The sequence below is a fragment of the Sphaerodactylus townsendi genome, linkage group LG06, assembly GCF_021028975.2.
Source record: "Sphaerodactylus townsendi isolate TG3544 linkage group LG06, MPM_Stown_v2.3, whole genome shotgun sequence".
In the NCBI taxonomy this organism is placed as follows: domain Eukaryota; kingdom Metazoa; phylum Chordata; class Lepidosauria; order Squamata; family Sphaerodactylidae; genus Sphaerodactylus; species Sphaerodactylus townsendi.
Window position 1 is genome coordinate 98,939,721 of NC_059430.1, and position 22,785 is coordinate 98,962,505.

A 22,785-nucleotide genomic window follows, 5' to 3' on the forward strand; every position below is an offset into this window, starting at 1 on the left:
CCACGTGGGCCCTCGTGCCCGGCACCAAGTCTCCCAAGCCACCACCCTCCCAAGCCCCCTCCACCCCGACCCAAAGACCATGCTGTTGTTTTCATCCTTTATAATGCCCGGCATCATGTCTTCCAAGCTGCCCCCCTCCCAGCCCCTTCCAACCCTCCACCCCAAAGACCACACCGTTATTTTCATCCTTCATTCCAATACCCTGGGCAACTGTGATGTCAGCTTGGCAAGCTGACTTGAGAGCATCGGGTGCGCTGCACAGTCTGGGCAGAGTCTCCACGTTCCCACCGGCCTCGCTGGCTCTCTGTTGGGTAAGTGTCAGCAGCCATCTCATCCCAGCACCATCCCTCCCAAGCTCCCTCCAATCCTCCACCCCTGCCTGTGTCTCAGAGAATGCCCCTGTCATCCTTCTTCTGACCCCTGCCCTCCCTACATCCCCTCTTGGAGCACAAAAGGGACAAAAGCACTGCTCGGTGGTGGTTGTGATGGAGAGTCACAACAACGGCTGCATGGCCCCACTGTTGTCTTCCCAGTGGCAGCATGAAGCTGGCGAGTCTGCCTGGGAGCAAAGTATGCAGTGGCAAATGAAGGGGCAAGCTGCCTCTTCAGGGACACCACCGTGTCCCCTGACAAGACCCGTGGGCCAGGGCAGAAGCCAATGCTTTCCTCCGTGCCTGACATATTAACTACATTTACCTGACATGTTAACCACATGTACTCTCCAGAGGAGCAAGTGAGGAGGAAACAGGGTTCCACCTACAGGCCATCAGGATTTTGTATTGATTGGGAGGCTGAGCTTGATTCGCAGGGAAACAAGGGAATATTTTTCAGTGCAGAAGCAAGCTACTTCCGCAAACAACTTCCAACTGCATTTTTACCTTTTATGGAGACAGGGTATAGCTGTATCACATACATTGTGACCAACTCCGCGGACAAAGATTTTTCATAAGAACATAAGAGCCTGATGGATCAGATCAGTGGTCCATCCAGTCCAGCTCTGTGCAATTACACAAGGACCAGCTAATTACTCCAGAGGGCCTGGATGGCATAGAGGCAGTCCCTTTGATATTTCCTCCTGACACTGGTATTTAGAAGTTTACTGCCTTTGACCATGGAGGTTCCCTTTATCTTGAAGCAAGGCTCTTTTCAATAATCTGAAGTCTGATGCAGGTCACATGAATCTTTGGTCACACTAACAGCAGAGCAGTTTTGTATTGTTACCATGGCTAAATTGCATTAAATATGGATCCATGTACAAAGGGGTCCCTTTGCCTTGTTTGTGTGATGTCAGTTCAATCACCATATTTTCCCCTATTTTTTTACATAATTAATTTTCTTTTTTCTCTTAATTTGCAGTTCATATGTACCCTTTTTTGGTACCATCCAGTCACAGCTGACTTTTGGTGACTCCATAGGGTTTTCAAGACAAAAGACATTCAGAGGTGGTTTGGCTTTGCCTGCCTCTATGACATGACTCTGGTGTTCCTTGGACGTTGCTCGTCCAAATACTAACCAAGGCTGACCCTGTTTAGCTTCTCAGATCTGATGAGATCAGACAGCCTGGCAGTATCCAGTCAGGATTTACCATATCTTGGGAAAAGGTTTTCTCCAGAGTAAGGTTAACACTGGATTTCATGATGTGATTTCATGACTGAACTTTTAAAATCTAACTTTGTTTTGTATATTTTAATTTGTTTGCTGCCTTGGTGGAGATAAAAAAAAGTAGAATATCAATTTTGTGCATGAACACATTTTTAAAAGCCCTCCAAAGACAGAGTCTCCATCTGAAGGCAAGGAGGAAAAGTCTCCTTTTGACACCTTTAGGAGTTCAAATGTGCCCACAGACACTGGATTCCTGGGAAACCTTTGTCATTCTATGATGTATGTTGCTCTAGGCCGGGATCTCTGTCCTAAAATCAAAGCAAGAGAAAGATCACAAAGTTTTCAGGACCACGGAAAGCTCACTAGGGCTGGATACAGGCAAGCAAGGAGCTTAGAATGTTGCTCCTGAACTGGCTTTGAACTGTTTGAAGGCTTAAGTCAGTGGTTCTCAACCTGCGGGTCTCAACCCCTTTGGGGGTCAAACGACCCTTTCACAGGGGTCGCCTAAAACCATCAGAAAACTGTCTTTTTATATTTTATATATACCAATTTTATGGCTGGGGGTCACCACAACATGAGGAACTATATTAAAGTGTTGCGGCATTAGGAAGGTTGAGAACCACTGGCTTAAGTAGTCCTACTGGATATGTATACATCTCCACACCCATCTTTTGCTGGAGGCAGTATGTTTAGTGGTTAAGAACAGTAGAATATAATCCGGCGAACCAGGTTTCCTTCCCCATCCTATGCATGCAGCCTGCTGGGTAATCTTGGGCTAGTCACAGTTCTCTCAGAACTCCCTCAGCCCTTTCCCTCTTCCTCTGTTCTGAGGAGGAAAAGGGAAGGTGATTTTAAGTCACTTAAAGGCTGAGAAAAGTGGGATATAAAAGCCAACTCTTCTTCTGAAGTGTTGGGTTAGGATCTGGGAGACCCAGAATCTTCATTTTACCATGGAAGCTTGTTGGGTGACCTTGAGGAAGTCATAAATGCTCGGTCTAGCCTACCTCATCAGAGTGTTGTAGTGGATATCAAATAGAGGAGGGAAGAATGACATGAGCCCACTGAGGGAAAAGTTGAGTATAAATGTCTAAATAAATAAATCTGCTTTGAGTTAAATGGGTCCATACTAAAAATCAGGAACTATGAGCTCTAGGAGAGCTATACTATTTATTTATTTACACCAGGTTAAATCAGTACGCTATAAATAATAAATAAATAAAATAATAAACATGCTGAAACATCTAATAATATAAACCAAAACCAGTACATTTTCCTGGACCTGCCTGTTTCCAATGATGGGCATATTTCCTGTTTAAAACTGCCCTCCTGAACTAGTTTGTTCTACACAATTTGTGAAACATGAGTTTGGGAGCTTCCTCAGATAGGCCATTCCACACGGCGGACTGCTTCAAAGAAGCATCGCAGGGAAGTAGTATTGTAATAGAAACAAATTGGCTTCCTCCATTTTTTTCCTCACAAACATGCCTCAGTCCACATTTGGCCTCAATTCTACCCTCCCATTTCTGGACATGACAGATTTATTACCTGTTTTGCCATAAGTTACTCCTATGGTCCAGGACTCTGCTCCTTTTCGCCGCATATAAGCAGCAGAGGTATCCAGGCATTATTAAGTTGCCACTGTGCACTGCCTGAATCAAAATTTCAAAAATGAGTGGGAGCATCTCTTTTCAGATGAAGCATATATCAGATTTTAGAGGAAGCTAAACAACTTAGTGGTAAAACAGGCGGAGTTCTTTTCACCAAACTTCACCTAATTAGTTGGATATCTTGTCTTTCCGAGTCTCCTTGAGTTGAACCTCTCAGGAGCTTTTTAATGTACCTGAATGCCTACTCCCGACATCGTGGAGGCGGGTGAAAGAAAGGAAAGCTCGGCGGTAGGAGCAGGGGGGAGGTTCTGCCAGCTTGACTCCCCCTTCTGTAATCCGTTAAAATCAGCCCTCTCTGCTGGACTTCATTACAGTTGCCGAATTTCTTATTTAATCCCCTAATTAAAGTCTTTAGTGGGGCTGAATTTTCATATTGAAATGTAATTGGATAAATAATAGATTTGAAGAAGCCGGCCCCTAAGGAAAGGTTGGCTCTCTCTGTGGGTATTAACGTCTCCTTCCTCCCACATTCTTCTGCCCTATGGTGAGGGCAAAGCATAATCTAAGCAACAGATGTCTTGAATTATGAGTTTCTATGGACTCACAGCACCCTAAAAGTGTGGTCCCTTTGCCAGACAGTGGTCTTTTTTCTCCTGTTTGGGGAATATCTTTGTTTTTTTGATCACCCAGTATATATCCCTTCAAAGAGATTGAGACACCATAATGGGGAAGCGGTCTCATTGTTCACCTCCTATCAATCCCGATAACATTGCTCCCTCTGATTAGATCAGTTGTCCCCATTCTTTTTAATCCTGCAGGCGCCATTGGAATTTGAAGGCAGGGTCCTGAGTACCACTTCAAAATGGCTGGCATAGGAGGTGGAGCCAACTATAGAATGGTTGACACAAGAGGTGGAGCCAAGCACACATATTGACACAAGAGGAAAGGGAATGGGGAATATGAAGGAACACACACAAAGAAGAAGCCCAAGGGGGATCACATACACATGGAAGAAGATTGCCAAAGGGGGTAAGGAAGGATAAAATAAACAAGATCAGCAAGAGCGGGAAAGGGTGCTCCACTGCTCTCTGACTTTCACCACCTCTCAGCTGATCTGTCGGTACTATTTACAGGATCCTGGATCCTTCTCCAGTGAGTGGTGGGGAGGATCCAAGTGAAAAGTGTTTATATGAAGACAGTCAGTCACTGGTTCTGCCTTCACAATGGCCCTGCTTACTTTCCTGAAGCAAACAACAGGCATCTGGAGAAGTGCATATTGGTACCATGACATCCTTGGGTGCCATGTTGGGGAACCCTGGATTAGAGATTATTCCAAGGTCTTTCAGTGAGATTTCACCCCAAGGTCAGAATTTTACCCCAAGTTCACCACTTCTTCAACTTCCACCGCCCTGGCCCTTCTTCTCTGCCCTCACTCCTCCCTACCAGTTGATCTGTTTTCACACAGGTTCCTTTCTGCTCATTATGGCAGATTCACCTTTGCATCATAAGCCTGTAGACTCAGAGTCCTTTCCATCTCACTCTTCTCCTGCTGTGCACCAAACGGATCTTTCTCCTTTGGAATGTCTGTGACATCCCCACAAAAGTTCTCTCCCAAGCATTTCCCTCATCTCTCCCTTTGAATGTTACCCTTTATTTGACACCTTTCTTTCTTTAATTGGTCCCCATGTTATTTAGCTGCTTTTCCTCTCCTTATGTTCTTGGCTAAGACTTAGCAAAATGTCTTGTGTTTGTATCTCCTGCCTTTGTTTCTTTTTCCCACTAGACTTATTGACTCCTGTAAAAAAAAAGAAAAGAAAGAAAAGATCAAATGCCCCCTTCAGTATTTTAAAGAGCACTGATGCAAACACACAAACCAGCCTTCCTGGCTTTATGCTACAGCTGTTCTTGCAGGTTCACCTGTGTCTTGTTTACCTTTAGGAAATAAGAATATAAGAGAGCAGGAACCATTTGAGTCTTTGTCTCTGGGAAATGAAACTGCAAAAGATATATAGCCAACATCCCAACCAGCAAATCTGTTTCTTTTGCTATTTTTAGGGCAGAGGAAAAGATACCCATGTTGTTGTTTTTAAAAATCAAAATGTTCCTGACAGCAAAATGGTAATTCCAGCTCTTGAGAGATACACCAGAAATCTGTCAGCGCATGTCAATATTCCTTAATGTGGTTCTTGTAACTTGAAGGCAACTGAAGCTAATGTCTTCAGATGGCAGCCCAGAATCTTTCAGGTGATTCAATTAAGGATGGTTTAAATACTTAGGAATTAATCACTTTGCTAGATCACCTCACAGTAAAATACAGAAATTAAAGCAGAATGAGCAAGAAAACCAATAAAGACTCACCATATAACAACACAAGAATCACTGTAATAAGTAATGGCAAGGATTTGAAAAATAAGAGTTTAATCTCCAAAGAGAATTAATTAAAAGCACTCTGAGGGAAAGAGGGTTGGTATTTGATATATAAGTGCCAGAAAGAAGGATAGTGAGTAAAGTTCTCCTTCTAGGACATCTCTATGGACCATCCCTGTCATAGTGGAAGGGGCTTGTCAGAAGAGAGGAAGAGGAGGAGGAGGAGGAGGAGGAGTTTGGATTTATATCCCCCTTTCTCTCCTGTAGGAGACTCAAAGGGGCTTACAATCTCCTTTTCTTTTTCCCCTCATACCCTGTGAGGTGAGTGAGGCTGAGAGAGCTCCAAAAAGCTGTGACTAGCCCAAGGTCACCCAGCTGAGGTCTGTTGGAGTGCACAGGCTAGTCTGAATTCCCCAGATAAGCCTCCACAGCTCAAGGGGCAAAGCAGGGAATCAAACCCGGTTCCTCCAGATTAGAACGCACCTGCTCTTAACCACTATGCCACTACTGCTCCTTTGGTCTTAAAGTAATCATAATGCAGGGAAGAGGCTGAGTGTATGGAAGAAGGTTGATCTCAGAGAGGCAGAGTTTGGGCCATGTAGGGCCCAGAGGTCAGAATCCTTTGAACAACTGTAATTCAGTCTAGAAACAGAAGTTGCCGATGTAGGCCTTTTAAAACTTGTACTAGGATGCCTGTTAATCATGCAGAGGGTGGGAAGGGGTGGACCACAGATGGGATTCAGATCTGAGCATGTTGTGCGCAACCAGCATCTGAATCCTGCTAGCCCACTTTCACAGCCTCCTTCCACAATTAGATGGCTTTCTTAGTTGAGTCATCTCTTAGTTTTGCTTCAAATAAGTTCAGATAATTGCAGTAAGTGCAGAGAGCAGGATTGTGCCCTTAATCAGGTGTAAGGCTGCACTTACCTGCAGGGTCTTCCGCTATAGCAGATGCTCTCCATGTGTATCTTGTAAAAGAAATAGGTCAGAACAAATTGTTTTCTCCGAGTGCTAAATATTTCTTTTTTCTTCCCTTGCCTCTCTGCTGAAACAGCTTTATGAGTTCGCTGACCTTTGTAATGGATGTTTGCCGAATATTCAAGGGATGCTTATTTTTAATGTACTCCTCTTTCCCCCTTCCCTCCCCTCACTTTCTGTCGCTCCTTCTGACTGACTGCTGTTGACCCCTCTTAACAACTTCGAAGCTTAATGGAGTGAAGTCTGAAAAGGGGGCAAGATGCCCCAGCCATCTAGACTTTGTGTTGGCTAAACTTTTCCCCATTCCCCAAGCAGTTCTTAATTTGCAGAATGAGACAGGCCAGGGCTCATAGTTACCCACCAGCCAGACCCCCTTGATCTGGAAGACCTGATCCCCAATCTCAAATGTGTAGCTTTCAACCGCCACCTCACCCACAGCCGTTTCACTGCTCTTATCCAATGCTCCCAAGTTGCCCTAGCTGGAAATTTCACTTTAAGCAAAACTAAGAGATGACTCAACTAAGATTTCCTCAACAGTGAAGGAGAGATCTTTGCTAGCCAGTTATTAGTTTCAAGTTTTGCGAGTCCCAGCTCATCAGCTCAAGTTCTGGGGAATGATAACCCCTTTCTGAAATAGAGTCAAAGGGTCTGGTGTTGGAAAGCTGTCCCCAGAATTAATTGGAGGGTTTTTTCAATCTTCTATTTTAATGATGTGGTGGCACAAAAAGGGGCAGTTTCTCCTCAACAATAAAATACTCATTTCCTGTGGAGTTCAAATGGCCACTGTGATGGGAAGTGAAATTTTTTTGTATCCTCCTTGCTTTCAGGAGAGGCATGAGGTGGCCGCACCAGATTTGCTCCCATTTTTGCAAGAGAGATTGTGTTGTCTTTTTGGAAGAAACGTGCCCGACTTGCAGCTTTTGGGAGGCCCTTGGTAGTGTTGCCAATCTGTAGGTGGGGCCTGGAAATCTTCTGGAATAACTATTGACCACAGAATCAGTTCCACTGGAAAAACATGGCTGCTTTGAATGGCTGCTTCCATGACATCACACCCTGTTGGACTCTTTCCTTCCCCAAACTCCACCCGCCCCCAGACTCTGCCCCCAGGTGTCCAGGAATTTCTTAACCTAGACTTGGCAACCCTGTCCTTTGATTATGTGGACTTGGTGGACTGGGCCGCTTTCCATGGCAAGTGTGCCAGATGCATAGCTGATGTGGACTGGCATATGGGGGCAAAGAGAATAGCTCAGAGTCCCTTCATTGCTATAGTTGAGTCTTGAACCGAACAAGCCCTTCCTGTCTCTAGCCCAACTGGGTCCTTCTAGAAGCTGGGATCAGAATGCTCATTTGTTTTTTGGTCAGTGGGGCCCATCAAATGCCTGGTCCTGCCACCCTCAGGTCCTGACCCTCTGCAGTTCCGACGCAACCTCAGGTCCTGACCTTCTGCCGTTACTCGCCATATTCTTATAGGTCTTGCTGTCCCTTCTTGCTATGAATTAACACCAAGCAGCTGATGTTCAAGGGCCAGCCCTGCAGTGGCAAAGGCCTGCCAAGCAGCACTTGCAAGGGTAGCTGCCAGGTTAAACAGCTTAGATTCGGCAATGTTCAGAATTATCTGGGCCTGCCTATAAGCCCTCCTGGGAGGTAGCAGCAGGAAGGAAGGGTACCATTACTGCATGTCGTTTGCAAAATGGATGAATATGCAAAGTTGAAAGTAAGATGCTGTTGTGTGAGTGTTTTTGTTCTTTGAGGATTTGAAATCCATTAGGCAGGCAGGCAGGCAAGACACAATATCCTTTACAGGCTCCCAGCAATGGTGATGTCAGGGACTACATCTGACTGAAAGTCCCAGCCTCCTGGCTCAAAAGCCACCCCTCACTAGCCAATAGCTGTATGCAGAGATCAATGAGCTCCGCGCAGCTCAGCTCTTTATTCTTCCTTCCACCCAATGCATTCTGGGAACTGTATCTCTCAGACTGCTAGGCATTAATGATGAAGGCAGCTCCCCAGAGCATTCAGTCCACAGTCAAAAATAATTTAAGTGTGCCAGTGATTCCTGGTGCCAGTCAGTGGCAAACTGGGGTTTGGCTCATATGTCATATTTTACAGGAAGTGTTGCACACCCCTGCCACATCCTGCCCCTAACCCTCCCACTAGTCAACTAGTCTTAGACTGGCAACTCTAGGGAGGGAGCTGACGTGAGTAGGATCCTGCAGGAATTTGGGTGGTGGTTTTGCAACTTCATTAATCTCTACCTGCAGTTCAAGTTCTCCACTAGCCCAGAGCTTCAAGGATGAGTCATTAAAACTGGACATGCCATTTGCATCTTCTTTTGTGTTCCTAACCAGACCAAAAACTCTCATGCAGGACTTTGCTTCAGAGCATGCAAAGCTGCCTTTTACTAACCCAATCCAGGTTTCCCTAACTGATGGCAGTTCTCAGGGTCTCCATGGGAAATCTTTTCCAGCCCTTCTGCCTTTGACCAGAACTGCCATGTCCCTGGGCCCAGTCACTCTGCAGCAAGAGAAAATTTTTGACACATCTGACCTAATTTCTAGGTAGTTGCTGTCATCCTCATGGTGTTGATGAGATTTCCGGGGGGGGGGGGGGCAGTGAGAAGAGGGCTGGTAATCAGAGCTCGGTTTGGGGGTTTTATAACCCGAGAGTGAGAAAAAAAAGTTTGAAGAACTGCAATAGAGATATTTTTAACACATGCACCTATTAATAGCCAAAGCCACATGGGAAATCCCAGCTGTTGTACTGAAACTCATCTCTGAATTTGTCGACTGCTGCATTTATTTCCTTTATGTTATGTAGAACTATTAAGATCTGTTTTGACACCCTTGCTTTCTGCATTTGTTTGAAAGGCGAATGCACTTCCCACGATAGATGTCATCACACGTTGAAGTCTGGGGCTGGGGGAACCGTATCAATTTTGTTGCCTATAATCATGCTTTCCAGCTGAGTTCTTTGGGGTTCCTCAACGAGAGACAGAGCATTCCTGCGACATAAGTCGTTCCCAGTGGCTGATCCCTTCCTGTAGTGTGCAGCCACAAAGATTTACTGGGCATGTTCTAGGTTGCATACTCAGTCCTGTAGGGGCCAGCAACAAATCCCAACAGGCTCACTAGGCCCTGTATGAATGTAGCCTGTGCGCACAAATCCCATAATCCTCTGCAGTACCTCATTGTTTCCTCAGCTCTTTCATTAATGATACCCTGAAGATAGAAAGCATGAGAACCTATTTGATCTCAGCTCCTGCTTAGTAATTTCATTGTGTTTAATAGTATCTTTCTGCCATAAATGGTTTTGGTTGTTTTCAATGGTGAGGCAGGGGTTCATCAGAAAACGTCAATCTTTTTCCCTTTGAGCTTCAGGCCTTTACCCATTACAAATCATCAGAGGCCAAAGAAAGAGAGAGCAAGAGAATCAAATGTTCCTCTCTCTCCCTTTTGCAGTACCTTCTTTCGCCATGAAAGCCAACCTCTATCAGAGCATTTCTTCCTTTTTTTCTCTCCTAGAGACAGTTTAGCAGAGAAAGAATCCCATTGCTGTACAGCCTGCATCAACACATTGGGTGGATTAATGCAAATCTTGGCTTATGTAATCCCCTCTGTAAGGAAAGTGTCACAAAAGAAGTTTCCAGTTTGGCGTCAGAAACTGAACAGCCTAGAACATTAAAAGAGAGGGAGAGGGAGAGGGAGAGGAAGGGGATAAAAAGAAAGCCAGAGAAAGTGGTAGTTGTGAAGAAAGCAACATAGATTAATAGCACCAAAGCGCTGAAGAATGCATTAAAGGGGAAAGCATTCTGGTGCTATTAGCAATGGGGCGAGCAGAATCCTTAAGAAATGAAATGGTGTGTAAGCAGATAATGGGGGGAATTGCACACACATGGCATTCTTGGTTTGCAAATGTTGTTAATCTTCCTCTGGCTGAATATATGTGCAGAAAAATAAAAAAAAAAGGTGCTGTCATCTTGGTTTGAGAAATGCACTGAACTGCTCCAGCTCTATGGTGATCAACCCCCCCCCCCCCGTTTCTCCATTTTCCCCTCCCCATCCTGCAACACAACAGACTCTTTGATTAATCTCTTCCTGTTGCTGCTACTGCTAGAGTAGACATTTTCTTCAGTGTCAATAGCGTGCGAGGTTCTGACCAGTAAAGCAGGTGTTTGAGGTGGCCCCCTTTTAAATCTGGTAAACAAAGCAGGGAGAAGAAACTGGGCTGGCATTGGCATTAAGCAGTGGGGTAAGAGAACGTTGGGTGGTATTGGCCCAGTGTAGGTAGTTAGAGGTTGAGATAGTTTATGAACTGTATTGAGAGGATTTCTTGAGAGAAGATTTTTTTCAGGAGCTCCAAAGGAAGAGGGAGCAGCTTGATCAGTGGAGAGGGAGACAGACCAATTCAAACAGCCATTTGTTTAACTGAAAAAATCAAAGCAAGGCGGCTTCTCTCCTCCCTCCATAATTCCTCTTAAGTGTGGCCCAGGAAACTCAGCTCAGTTTCACATTCTGTCTGTTCTTCCTGCCCTGCTGATTTTCATGTTCCAGAGGTCTCTGAACCTTCAAATGTTTTCTTAGCCAAGTAGCTTTTTTAAGACAACTTGCTTCAGATGACTGTGTCTGTAAAATGAACTATATATCCTGTTCCCCCCACTGTAATACTGCATATGAGGTATTACACATCTCAGACTGAATATATAGGCACCTTTAAGGTGAGCATTGAAGTCTTTCCCCCCCCCCCCCACCTCCTGTTTCCATGCATAAAGAATGGGACAGTAAAAAAGGTGCACAGAATCATATGAGCTTGGAACATTTCATGAAAACGTGTTTTTTTAAAACATTTAACCAGGAAAAGTGCCCCTTTTAGTATTTGCAGCAGCAAGTCGTTTTGCAAATCTTGAGAACTGTGCACGGGGAGGGATTGAAAACAGTGCTGTTAGCTGAGGACACTGAAGTCAGACCTTGCTTTTTGCTTATTTTATTTGTGTTGTATCATAAAAACAAGGTAGCAGTCTGGATACAGAGCTGGTGATGCCTGGAGGCTTTGTGTTCCAAACATCAGTTTGATCAGCTTTGCTTCGAAACCAGTTTCTGAACACCAATACTATTCTTCATATTAGTGTGATCTGAAACCTGGAAGTCTATAGGGTTTGTTTTGCTTGTTTTTTTAACTGGGGAGGGCAACATGGCAGCCAAACCAAGTAGATATGGGGCATCCACATTCTCTCTCTCAAACTGAATGTTCTTGGTGCCCGCACGAGATTGGCTGCATGAGGCACATAACCACGTCCCCCCTGGCACATATTTTCCCTTCCCATTCTGCATGAGGGAGCCACCCAGTGCAAAAAGTTGAACTGGAGTGTGTACCCACCATCCTTCACAAAGACAAATGATGGGGGCTGGGAGAGTCATGGCAAGATTCTTCCTTGCAGTTGCTCTGCAAGATTGACTAGAACAGGGGTCTGCAACCTGTGGCTCTCCAGATGTTCATGGACTACAATTCCCATCAGCCCCTACTCATGGCCATTCCCATGCTGGCAGGGGCTGATGGGAATTGTAGTCCATGAACATCTGGAGAACCACAGGTTGCAGACCCCTGGACTAGAATTATCATTAAAATAATGAAAAAGAACAACTTTTGTCATTTTAAGGCATTTGAAAAGTTCCTAGCGTTTAAAAACATTCAGGAAGGAGGCATATCATTCCTGCCGTGTCATACTATAAGAACGGCAGGGGAGTTTTCTTTTTTCTCTTCCACCACATCTGTTCTTGTCTGTTTCTTTTTGTTTCTTTCAGAAATCGACCAGGGTGGTTGCGGAGATCCGGGAATCCCAGCCTACGGCAGGAGACAAGGATCGACGTTTCGCCACGGGGACATGTTGACGTTTGAATGCCAGCCTGCATTTGAACTGAAAGGACAGAAAACAATCACTTGTCAAAAGAGTAGCCAGTGGTCCTCTCAGAAACCAGTCTGTGTTTGTAAGTCAGAAAGAAGTGACTACCGTTAGGTATTTGTGAGGACTAATAAAGACAATGATCCAGATTGAAATCCTGGGCGATAGGTTGCTCTGTGGGCTCTTTGGGAACAATGTTGGGAAAACTCTGCAATTTTTCTGTGTCTTAACAGACAGGATTGAACATGCCTGTTGAATGTTTGCCCAAAATTTGCCTCAAAAGTTTTATTCTCAGCAGCCCCTGCGCAAATATTTGTGGGAGCATGTGTTGGTGATAAATTGCCTAAGCTAGCCCGATCTTCTCAGATCTGGAAAGCTAGCAGGATTTCCCCTGGTTGGTACTGGCCGGTGAAACCACCAAGAAAGTCCAGGGTTGCTACCCAGAGGTGGGCAATAGCAAACTACATCTGTTTGTCTCTTGCCTTGAAACCCTATGGCAGTGGTGGCGAACCTTTGGCACTCCAGATGTTATGGACTACAATTCCCAGCAGCCCCTGCCAGCATGGCCAATTGGCCATGCTGGTAGGGGCTGATGGGAGTTGTAGTCCATAACATCTGGAGTGCCAAAGGTTCGCCACCACGTCTGATGGGGAGTTGTAGTCCATAAATACCTGAGTGCCAAAGGCTCGCCACCACTCGGTCTCTGATGGGAGTTGTAGTCCATAACATCTGGAGTGCCAAAGGTTCGCCACCACGGCCCTATGGGATCTCTATAAATTGGCTGCAATTTGTCAGCACTTTCCACTATTGTATTGTCACTGGTTTGCAACCCAGTGGAGAGTCATTCAGAGGTACTCATTGTGATGCCTGCATATGCAGACTGTAGACAGCATGGTTGTGCAATTTTTGGCCGCCATGGTTATTGTTACCATGTATGTAAGCCTTTTTCTTTTTGCAATAAGTTTTTATTTCAACATTAGAAAGGAGGTACACAGCACAGTTTCACTTGTGCAACAGGTAGCACAATGGCTGCAGTAACACATAGCATTTTAATGTAGTTGTTAATGAAATAACAGCGTTCATCTTGGCGTTATGGAATGTACAACTTATTTTTTGCACAAGTTCGTTGAATTTATTCTTGAAATGTTATCAGAAGAAATGACTTGAGCTGTGTTTTTGGCATGCCGAAAAGACTGTGGAGATGCAGTCACTTCCACTGATTATGCTTCCACCTGTGCAAAGACTGTTGTGCCTGTGGCAATATTCTGTGGGATCCAACCCATCACCTGAAAAGTGGCCCTGTGAAAGCCATTCTCCTAATGTTGAGGACTCTGAAGCTCCCTCAGAAACAGGCAGAGAAAGATGGAGGGGATTGTAAGCAAACAGAGTGGTTTTGGCCCCTAACCTGTTTAAATTTACCTATCTTCCTCAACTTTTCTAGTTAATAGTCCTTGCTTCACTTCCCCTCTACCATTAGGAACAATTAACTGTCACTTGACTAAAGACAGTCACTAATTAAATTAGAGATGAGTTATGAAGAGATAAAAAGACAGGTGAAGGTAGGCAGGCAGGACTCCCACTTCCTTCGGTTTCTGCCTGTGATCCCCTACAGGTCTGCCTGTTTCTGGAGGACTTTCACAACCCTTAACAGCCTGACTTACACGGAGTCACTTTTCATAATATGTCTGCATTGTATTTTTCCATCAGCCTCTTTCATGCTCCTTTTGAAAATTAATTGCATAATATTTGAGCCTGAGAATAAGTAATAGTTAGGTTCTAAAACCTACTCCCTTGTTAGTTGAAGAACGTGCACCTTCTAATATTTTAATAGTATCAGATCAAGAGTCTGATGTCAAGTGTCTGGAGCAGATATAAGTTGCATTGTAACACTAGATAAAGTTTTCTTTCCAGCGTAATGTTTTGTACTTTGTTATATGTGCCCATGGATCATTGTAAACATCAATCCCATGGACACCATTACTGCAGTATTCATTTGTGAAGAGTGTGCATTATCCTCTGGGCTGCACACTACTCAGATGGAGCATAGATTAGGTTCAGTAGACCCAACCATGACTCATTGGTGAATTCACTACAGGTTGGATTGCCATAGATTAGTTCCATGAAGATCAGCACTTTCCCCTGCCACAAGAAACAAGAGACTTTTTGAAAGTGTTTTCATTCATGGAATGAATTTGCTGGATCCAGCTGTATGTGACTTACTAGAATACCCACTGGAATCTTTACAGCATATAGAGGTTCCATGGCAGATATGCAAGAGTTCTTCCAAATCACTGGGGAATAACACTCCTGAAATTATTGAATCTAAAAACTACTATTTTTAACACATAGGCAAATCTTTAGAATGATCCTGTCTGGGCACATTTACGCGAGGGGTGGTTCAGGAAATCTTGGGATATTTTCTGACAATTCAATAGGCGGCTCTGAAGTAAGATGGTACAAATAGGTGATCAGGAACTATAATAAAATTGATTGAACTTCATTCATGGAGGAAGGGGCCATTTTGATTCTGCTGGCAGAAAATGACATGCCGTACTGCTACAGGAGAACACCATCTCATTGTTTATGCAGGTTATCTGTAGGGTTTGGGGTAGAACTCCATAATGGCATGTAATAATATGTCTAAATTAATGGGGGTTAGGAGCAGACAGATAATGGAAATGTTAGTTGTATGGCATGCCTGTGCATGGGGAAAAGGATGTATACACCATGCATGTTATATTTGCTTAGCCTTTCAGATGTCTGCATGGCTTTGAAACAGATTGTGGGGCACTGTAGAGGAGCTGTTCATCAGGTCATTGGTGGCTAAGGAAGCAGAAATGTACCCTTTCCTGCTTCAGCTTGGACCTTTATTGGAGATTGCTGATTAAGATTAGGAGCCGGGAAGGTTTCTGCCTCTCACACTTGCAACTAAGACCAAGAGAGAGGTTCCATCTCTTGATAGTCCAGGACTCTGAAGCTCTTGAAATCTTCTCTGGGTGACCTCCTGGCTTCTCTAGGGCTTAGAACTCACCCCTGGGTTTGGCAAGTCAGTAGTAAATGTCTCAGTGTGTATGAGGCACAAATACCACAGGTTACTAATGATTCCAGGTCCTTTAATCCCTTTGGGTCTTTCCCCCTTCTTCTTTACATTACCAATGTGCCTCTGAGAAAACAGCGCAAAAGAGCAACCTGTATTGGGAATGGACAGATTCCTCCGTTTGTCAGCATAAAATCATACTACAACATCAAATCAGCAATGGAAAAATAACAGAAATCCTTTTAAAACCAGCTTTTACAGGGAAAGTGGAAGAGAAGAGCACAATACTGCTATTACACTTTATACTTCAGATGGGAATCATGCTTGCGAATCCTCCCTTACCTTAAAACTCCCTGCAAATAGAAAACTATCACTGCAGGCAAAAGCTCTTTGCTGTATTGATTTTTGTGTTTGCAGGAAGTCTCCCCATTTTTTTTACATGTTGGCACATTGAAACCTTCCATCTGAAATGGTGCAGACCATTGAACCCCCTCAGCATTCTACTGCCTCAATGTGATCCGTGATAGCCCAGACCACAGACTACACCTATCTCTTGAATGCACATCACTTGCACTTATTATATGATAGCCATCACTGTGTGTTAATTGGGGACAGTTGTAGATCTGTTTCGATCAGGATCACTGAAAATTCCTTAATATTTTTCTAATTCTTTGTTGCCGCCGATGGGTTTTACATTTGTTTGAGCTTGTGAATGTAAAGTGGCATTTTCAGTGAGGCTATTCCCAGTTTGAAATGTAGGCTTTAGATTTAAGCAGATGGAGGATTGGGGTGTATTTCTCTGTTTTGATGGGTTACAGCTCTTTACCATAGAATTCCTGTTGTTTTCTGGCGTAAGTGTAGAATCTGTAGGCTAAACCACATGTACAAAAAAACACATGAATTGGCCAGGGCTATGGTATCTCTTGGTATCTTCTTCATCATTTGTATATGAACACAATGTATGTAGAGGTTTTGCACTGTGTGCTCAGCAGTCAAAGTGGTGGATACAACCATCCTCCAATGGAAGACCACTTAATTTGGAGGAAGGCTCCTTAGAGTAGAGGAAGGTTCAAACTGAGCTAAAAGAAAAGATGGGATATAAGTATTTTAATTAATTGATAAACTTGCTCAGTTGAAGAAGCAGGAGAGTTGGTTTTTAAACCCTACTTTTCTCTACTGTAAGGAGTCTCAAAGTAGCTTACAAACATCCCCCCCCCCACAACAAACAACAGACACCTTGTGAGCTAGGTGGAACTGAGAGAGTTCTGAAAGAACTGTGACTGGCCCAAGGTCACCCAGCAGGCTTCATGTGGAGGCATGGGGAATCAAACCTGGTTCTCGAGAAAACAGTCCACCGCTCTTAACCACTACACCACATTGACTAAGATAGGATAGGGCCTATTCCAATGACATATAAGACATAAGGGAAAAGAGATACAGACATATAGCATGCCATGTCCCTTGTATTGTCTAGGTAAGCCCTCCACTGTACTGGAAGGCAGGAAGGGAAATAAAGATAGGATGGATAATACTTCAAGATGAGTGAAGTGGGCTGTTGCAAACTCATTGTGCCACTGAAAGGGCTGGTAGAAGAGAAGATTATGTGAAATATTTAGATCACATTATATCTCCTTGGACTTTTAGGAAGCTAAGTTTCAAGAACACACCCAAACAATCTAACCATCCATCAGTAAGATAAAAAGAACACAGGAGATCAGATTTTTTTTAAGAGAGTAACTTTGAAAGGGAAGGGGGCCACTGGATATTCAATGGCCTTTTGAAAATCCTGATTGTGTTGACCAAGAACAGGGTGCAGCTCTAGGAGGGGAGCATCCCTTGCTAATTACACTTTCGTGGTCGTTTTGAAAAAAATCCAGCTGTAGCCGTGAAATGCATAAAGTTTCTTCTTGGTATCAGTTAGAAGATATGCAATTCCATTGGCTGGGTTGTTGGACAGAATATGATCCATAGTGTGCCCAAGTTGCTTGGTTTAGCATGTTATCCCCACTCCCACCCATCCTGGACAGCTGTCCTGTATGACCAAAGAGATCTGATATTGGTTCCACTTTCTTCTAGTGCAAGAAGCTCAAAGGAGAACACCCTACACTGGAGAAAAGCACCACCATTATTGAAACAGATCCAAGGGATCCAACCCCATAGTTTTCATGATGGTTTACGTAGAGAGTTGGTGATTTGGGACTTTTTCTGAACATGACTGCTGTAAGGAATACCTGTATCAGAATAACTGCTCTTTTAAGCAGGCATCATACAATGTTTTGATCAGTTTTGCAGGAGTGTCAAACTCGCGGCCCTCCAGATGTTCATGAACTACAACATGAGCATGGGCTATACTGGCAAGGGCTGATGGGAATTGTAGTTCATGAACATCTGGAGGGCTGCAGGTTTGACACCTGAGAGTGATAAAAGATCTTTGCTTCCAGAGGGAGAAAGAACCAGCACCATCTTTATAGTCCTTCCTCCCTGGGGATGCACTAGTCTCCCATTTAAAAAGTGAGACAGGCCTGTTTCATTCCACATTGTTTTGGTAGACTGGATGGGCAAACACTTTTAATTTATTTACCATCTGCTGTATCCGTTATTTTGTGGTTTATGTTGTTGATACGACTGTTGTCCTTATCGTTAATGGTACTAAAAGCCACCATGAAGACCCATTAGAAATTTGATAAATAAGCACGGGAACATATTGTGAACTTGGATGACTAAGAGCTTGGGTGGGTGAAGTTCAAGTGAAAGCTACTGGGGTTATACATCTCTGCAAAGGAACCCTCAGACCTCAGTCAAGTCATACTTTGCCATAGAGCTTCCTCCTGTTATTGTGTTGATGCAGGGAAATGATTCTCTGGTCGCTTTCTTGGACCCGACGTTAATTATATGGCAGGTATTTTGATAGATGACAATCTGGTGTCCTAGTTGAATGTCATATACGTTGGCTTCGTTGATGGCTTTGCAATGGATTGCCAACATTTGAATATACGCTGCCTTGGGATGTATAAAATTAAGGCTATCTTCTTTCACTGTTTTAGTTCTCTTTCATGGTTATGGGCACTAGGTAAAATGTAGTCATTTTGTTCCCACAATCTTTCTTATCATTCAAGAATCGTTCCATCATGTGTGTGGATTGTTCAGTGACTAGTAATATTCTAGTGCCCTAAACAGCATATTTTGTCATTCCATACAGTGCGGTGATCATACAGCAACACCTGAATTTACTGTTTTCAATTGCAGAATTGAAAAAATACAAGAGTGTAGAAGGAAAATGGTGGTTTTGACATTCCAGCCCTGTCTTATTCTTGCAATGATTTGTCCCACTGCGCAGCATGATTTCAAATTGGATGAATTTGCCAAACATGCAGAACTGATTCCAGGGCCACTCCAGTTTTTGAATGATTTGGCATTTCATCACAACGATGGAGAAAATAGAAGAGGATAAAGGATCAGGAACTGCTTTTCCCCAAGAGATTTCACTGCATGCCGTCCATTCTCTACAACCACAAGTTGAACCATGTGGTCATATCCAAATCCTGTGTACCTAGAGTGCAAGCCATACAATTTGTGCCAGAAACCCCCCCCCCCTTTCTGATAGTATGCTCTCCTTGAAAGTTGAGACCATCAGCCATCTTGTATCCCTATGTTGTCACAAGTCTAGCCTTTTGCTTGCTATTGACATGCGAGAATCTCATCTGTTTAAATAGTCCCATGCAAAAGTAAAACTGACATCATTTTTGGAACTGCTGTGTTCAGTTCTGCATTAGAAACAACAATCCAGTTCAACAGCCACAAAAGTTTTCTTCCCCCTTCGAAGTTGAGCGTATTTGCTAATCCTCCTCTGAGGTCCTCCTGTGCTCTTAAATGGCTTCTTCCGTGCACGGTAATTTTGCAACCCTCAGCAGTAATTACTCTTTCTTGTTAATCCCATATTGCCTTATTATACCTGCTGAATGATCCCCGACCCCCACTGTAAATGGGCAGCTTTGTGAATGGTTAGCCATTTGTCCACACCGCCCCACATTACATTCAGGATTATAAGATAAGAATTCAAACTGTGATCAATGGCTTTCTCCTAGCAGCCTTTCCAGAGTCACCATATAATTTCCTGTTAACTCTGATGAATTTTACATTTAGCTCCAAATTAACCTGTCAATTGGTCATTACTTTCCTTTTTTACTTTTCTTCTACTGACAGTGAGCATTGTCTAATGGAAGCCCAGACTGGCAATTTGGAGAAATTAGTTGTGATGGGAGACACAACATTTCTGTCATTGTTCTAGCAAAGATTTTGGCATATGTTGTAGCAGAAGAACCTGGATATTTGTACTGCAGTATGCAATTGTGTTCTATCAAGTGCATAAGTTATAGAGCTCACTTCAACCTCTGTTCCTTGTTACTGCAACTATTTCCACTTTCCTACACTTTGGCATCACGTGTTTAGACACCAAAGTATGTGTGAAGGAGTGCGCGCGCGCACTGATGTGTGCTACTGGCTGGTATTCCCAGGAGATTTTGAGGCAAGGCAGTGGGTGGAGGTTGCATATGTCATGTCATGTCCTTCAGAAAACCTGTATGTGAGGTAAGCTTGCTGAGTAAGTTATAGTTGTTCTCAAAAACTCCAGATTGTGTCATTGGCAAGAGCATCACCTGATCAATTGACATCCCAAGTGGACAGAGGGCAAATGTGACGTCAGGTATCGCACAACCCCATCCCGTGCTCATGTACCTGGTCCCTGGGGAAGGGACAAAAGGACTAGCCCACCAGTAGGTGAATGGTAAGCTGTTGCGGGGGGCGGGGGGGGGGGGAAGCAAAGGAAGTTCCATTAATAGTAACATTTAACATGCACATTGTATCCCCCATTCACAATTGCAGCCAGTATTAGAAACGAATGCAGACCTGAAAACATTGCATGCATGTTTGGACACACAGTGCCTATGAAAGAGAAGGGGAGGGAGTTCAGATGCTCGTTGAAGTGGCTTATCCAAAACATGCTTTCTCTGTATTCATAGCGTCTAGGTTTGGGGGATGTTTCCTTTTAGAGACCTCTTCGGCGCATCTATTCCAAAGCATTATGCTGAAATTGTTTCCCCAAGAATCCCATGTCCTCCGTCCATGTCCTGCTTATCTGTTCAGCTTGGGGAAAACTGCTCCATAGCTAGCTGTAGACACTCCTTGGCAATCAGCACTTGATTAAAAACCCTCCTGTTTGGAAACCGGTGCAGCAAATGCCTTTCATCATCAGCTCATTAGCTCAGTTTCTTCCCTCCTCCTCTCCTTTGATATTTTCTAAATTTCCTTTTCAGTAGGGATAGCTGAATGTCTTGGAACTTTGGCCCAAACTGGAGAAGCTTGAATGTATGCAGCCCCTTCGGCCAAAAAACTTTGTTGGTTTGCTTGCAAAATGAAGATATGGAAGCTGAAACTTTTGTTAGTGAAGAGAAAGAAGCGTTTCTCCTCTTCTCCTTGTAACTTCAGCCTGTTCCTCTTTGGTGCTTTTTCCCCCTCCTAAAAATCACCTTGCGTTTTGCAAAAGAAAAAAATACAAAGAGAAAACTGTGCAACAATATAATTTCTGTGTATTGTCGAAGGCTTTCACGGCCGGATTCAACTGGTTGTGGTGGGTTTTCCAGGCTGTGTGGCCATGTGGCTTTGAAACAGTGTGAAACAGACTTTTCTCTGTGATACACATCTGAAGATTCAGATGCAGGCGAAATGGCAGGAACAAGATCTACCAGACCTCGGCCACACAGCCCGGAAAACCCACCACAACCAAATATAATTTCTATCTCATTTCTATGCAACAGAACTCAGAAGTAAAGAATTAACTGGTGACTTCGCTGGCAGGTCTTGTTCCTAACCCTCTACTCCACAAAGCAAAATTTGAAGACTTCCTCCTTAGGTTGGACTAGAGGAAGGTTCACTGGAGGATGGTTAGATCCACTTCAGTGTAAACATGTGGGGAGGGGGGTCTAGAAGGGACCTGGCTTTGCACATTGCTCCAAACATCAAATCTGTTGGTTGAAAAACAGATGCTGGCATAACTGCTGAGCACGGCAGAGATTTTTTAAGTGGATTTTTAAAATGTATTGTGCATTCTACCTTGGACTTCAAGACCAAACTGCAAAAGCAATGTGTAGATTAACCCCCTGCAGCTTAAACCAAATCCTCTTAAACTGAGTTACATGTACTGAGCACCAGAACAATAAGCTGCCTGCCACAGAGAAGGTGCAAGAAATTGCATGGGGCTCATTTCTGGGACAAGAACAGATGAGTGCACATGTAGAGGGCAAGTGGGAAGATGTGTAAGTGTGTGCCCTGTATACTTGGAAACCAGGGATTGGATTCTTATGGTGCTGCCCCACCAGCATGGCAACATTTGCTCTGACTGAACAGTTTTTTCCCATTTGTGGAGGGGGGGATGATTTCTGCCATCTTCTTGGAGTATATTCCCAGTTGGGCCACATTCTTTGTTTATGTCCACTGACACAAAATAGCCTGATTTGGGGGAGGGAGCAAAGAAAGTTGCCGTGAGAGGGTAGAGGTGGGTACTTTTCCTTTCTCCAGAGCAACTCTGTGCTGCTTAGAATCCATACATTGGAATATTTGCTATGCAAACACACCATCCGTTACCTAGTGCAGATTTGTCATCCTGAGAATTTTAGCTTTTAGCTGTTGGTAAATGCCAAGTTACCAGACCCAGTGGCTGTAGAAGAAATCCTGGTCTCTTTGAAGATTTGAATTCAGGAATTCCCCTGTCAAAATCCCGCACTGCATTGACTGAATTAACCAGGCAAAACTGGATACTTCTTGGTTTGCATGAAATTGCCTCCTTGTTGATACCGTGTTTCCCCGAATATAAGACAGTGTCTTATATTAATTTTTGCTCCCAAAGATGCGCTATGTCTTATTTTCAGGGGGTGTCTTATTTTTCTGTGTTCTGTTCGTCGGGCATGCTTCCAAACAAAAACTTTGCTATGTCTTACTTTCGGGGGATGCCTTATATTTCGCACTTCAGCAAAACCTCTACTATGTCTTATTTTTAGGGGATGTCTTATATTCGGGGAAACAGGGTAGGTGAAAAGGAATCTGGTTGCAGATTTGGACGGAATGGAGTACAAACAAATTCTATTCTTCTCCCACAGTCAAAAAAATCCTTATGGAGAGGTGGATTTTAGGATATGCATATCATCTTCGAGGCATCTGTCATATCACTAGCTTTCATCTTGGAGTACTGGGGTCTCATTTACTAGCTTGGACAGAGACAGGCCCATGAAATCATTACAGAATCT

At 43.8% G+C, this 22,785-nt stretch overlaps 1 protein-coding gene across 3 annotated transcripts in view; it reads left to right on the forward strand.

Moving 5' to 3' along the window:
* The window catches only part of LOC125434149 (CUB and sushi domain-containing protein 1-like), an 890,459-nt gene that overhangs the window by 661,795 nt on the left and 205,879 nt on the right, over nt 1–22,785 (forward strand). For 2 of the 3 annotated variants that reach the window (XM_048499152.1, XM_048499150.1), the window contains one exon: nt 12,353–12,535. The exons of the other annotated variant lie outside the window; for it this stretch is intronic. In XM_048499152.1, coding sequence (XP_048355109.1) covers nt 12,353–12,535 — 183 coding nt within the window. The remainder of the gene's footprint in view (nt 1–12,352; nt 12,536–22,785) is intronic. 3 annotated transcript variants of the gene reach the window in all.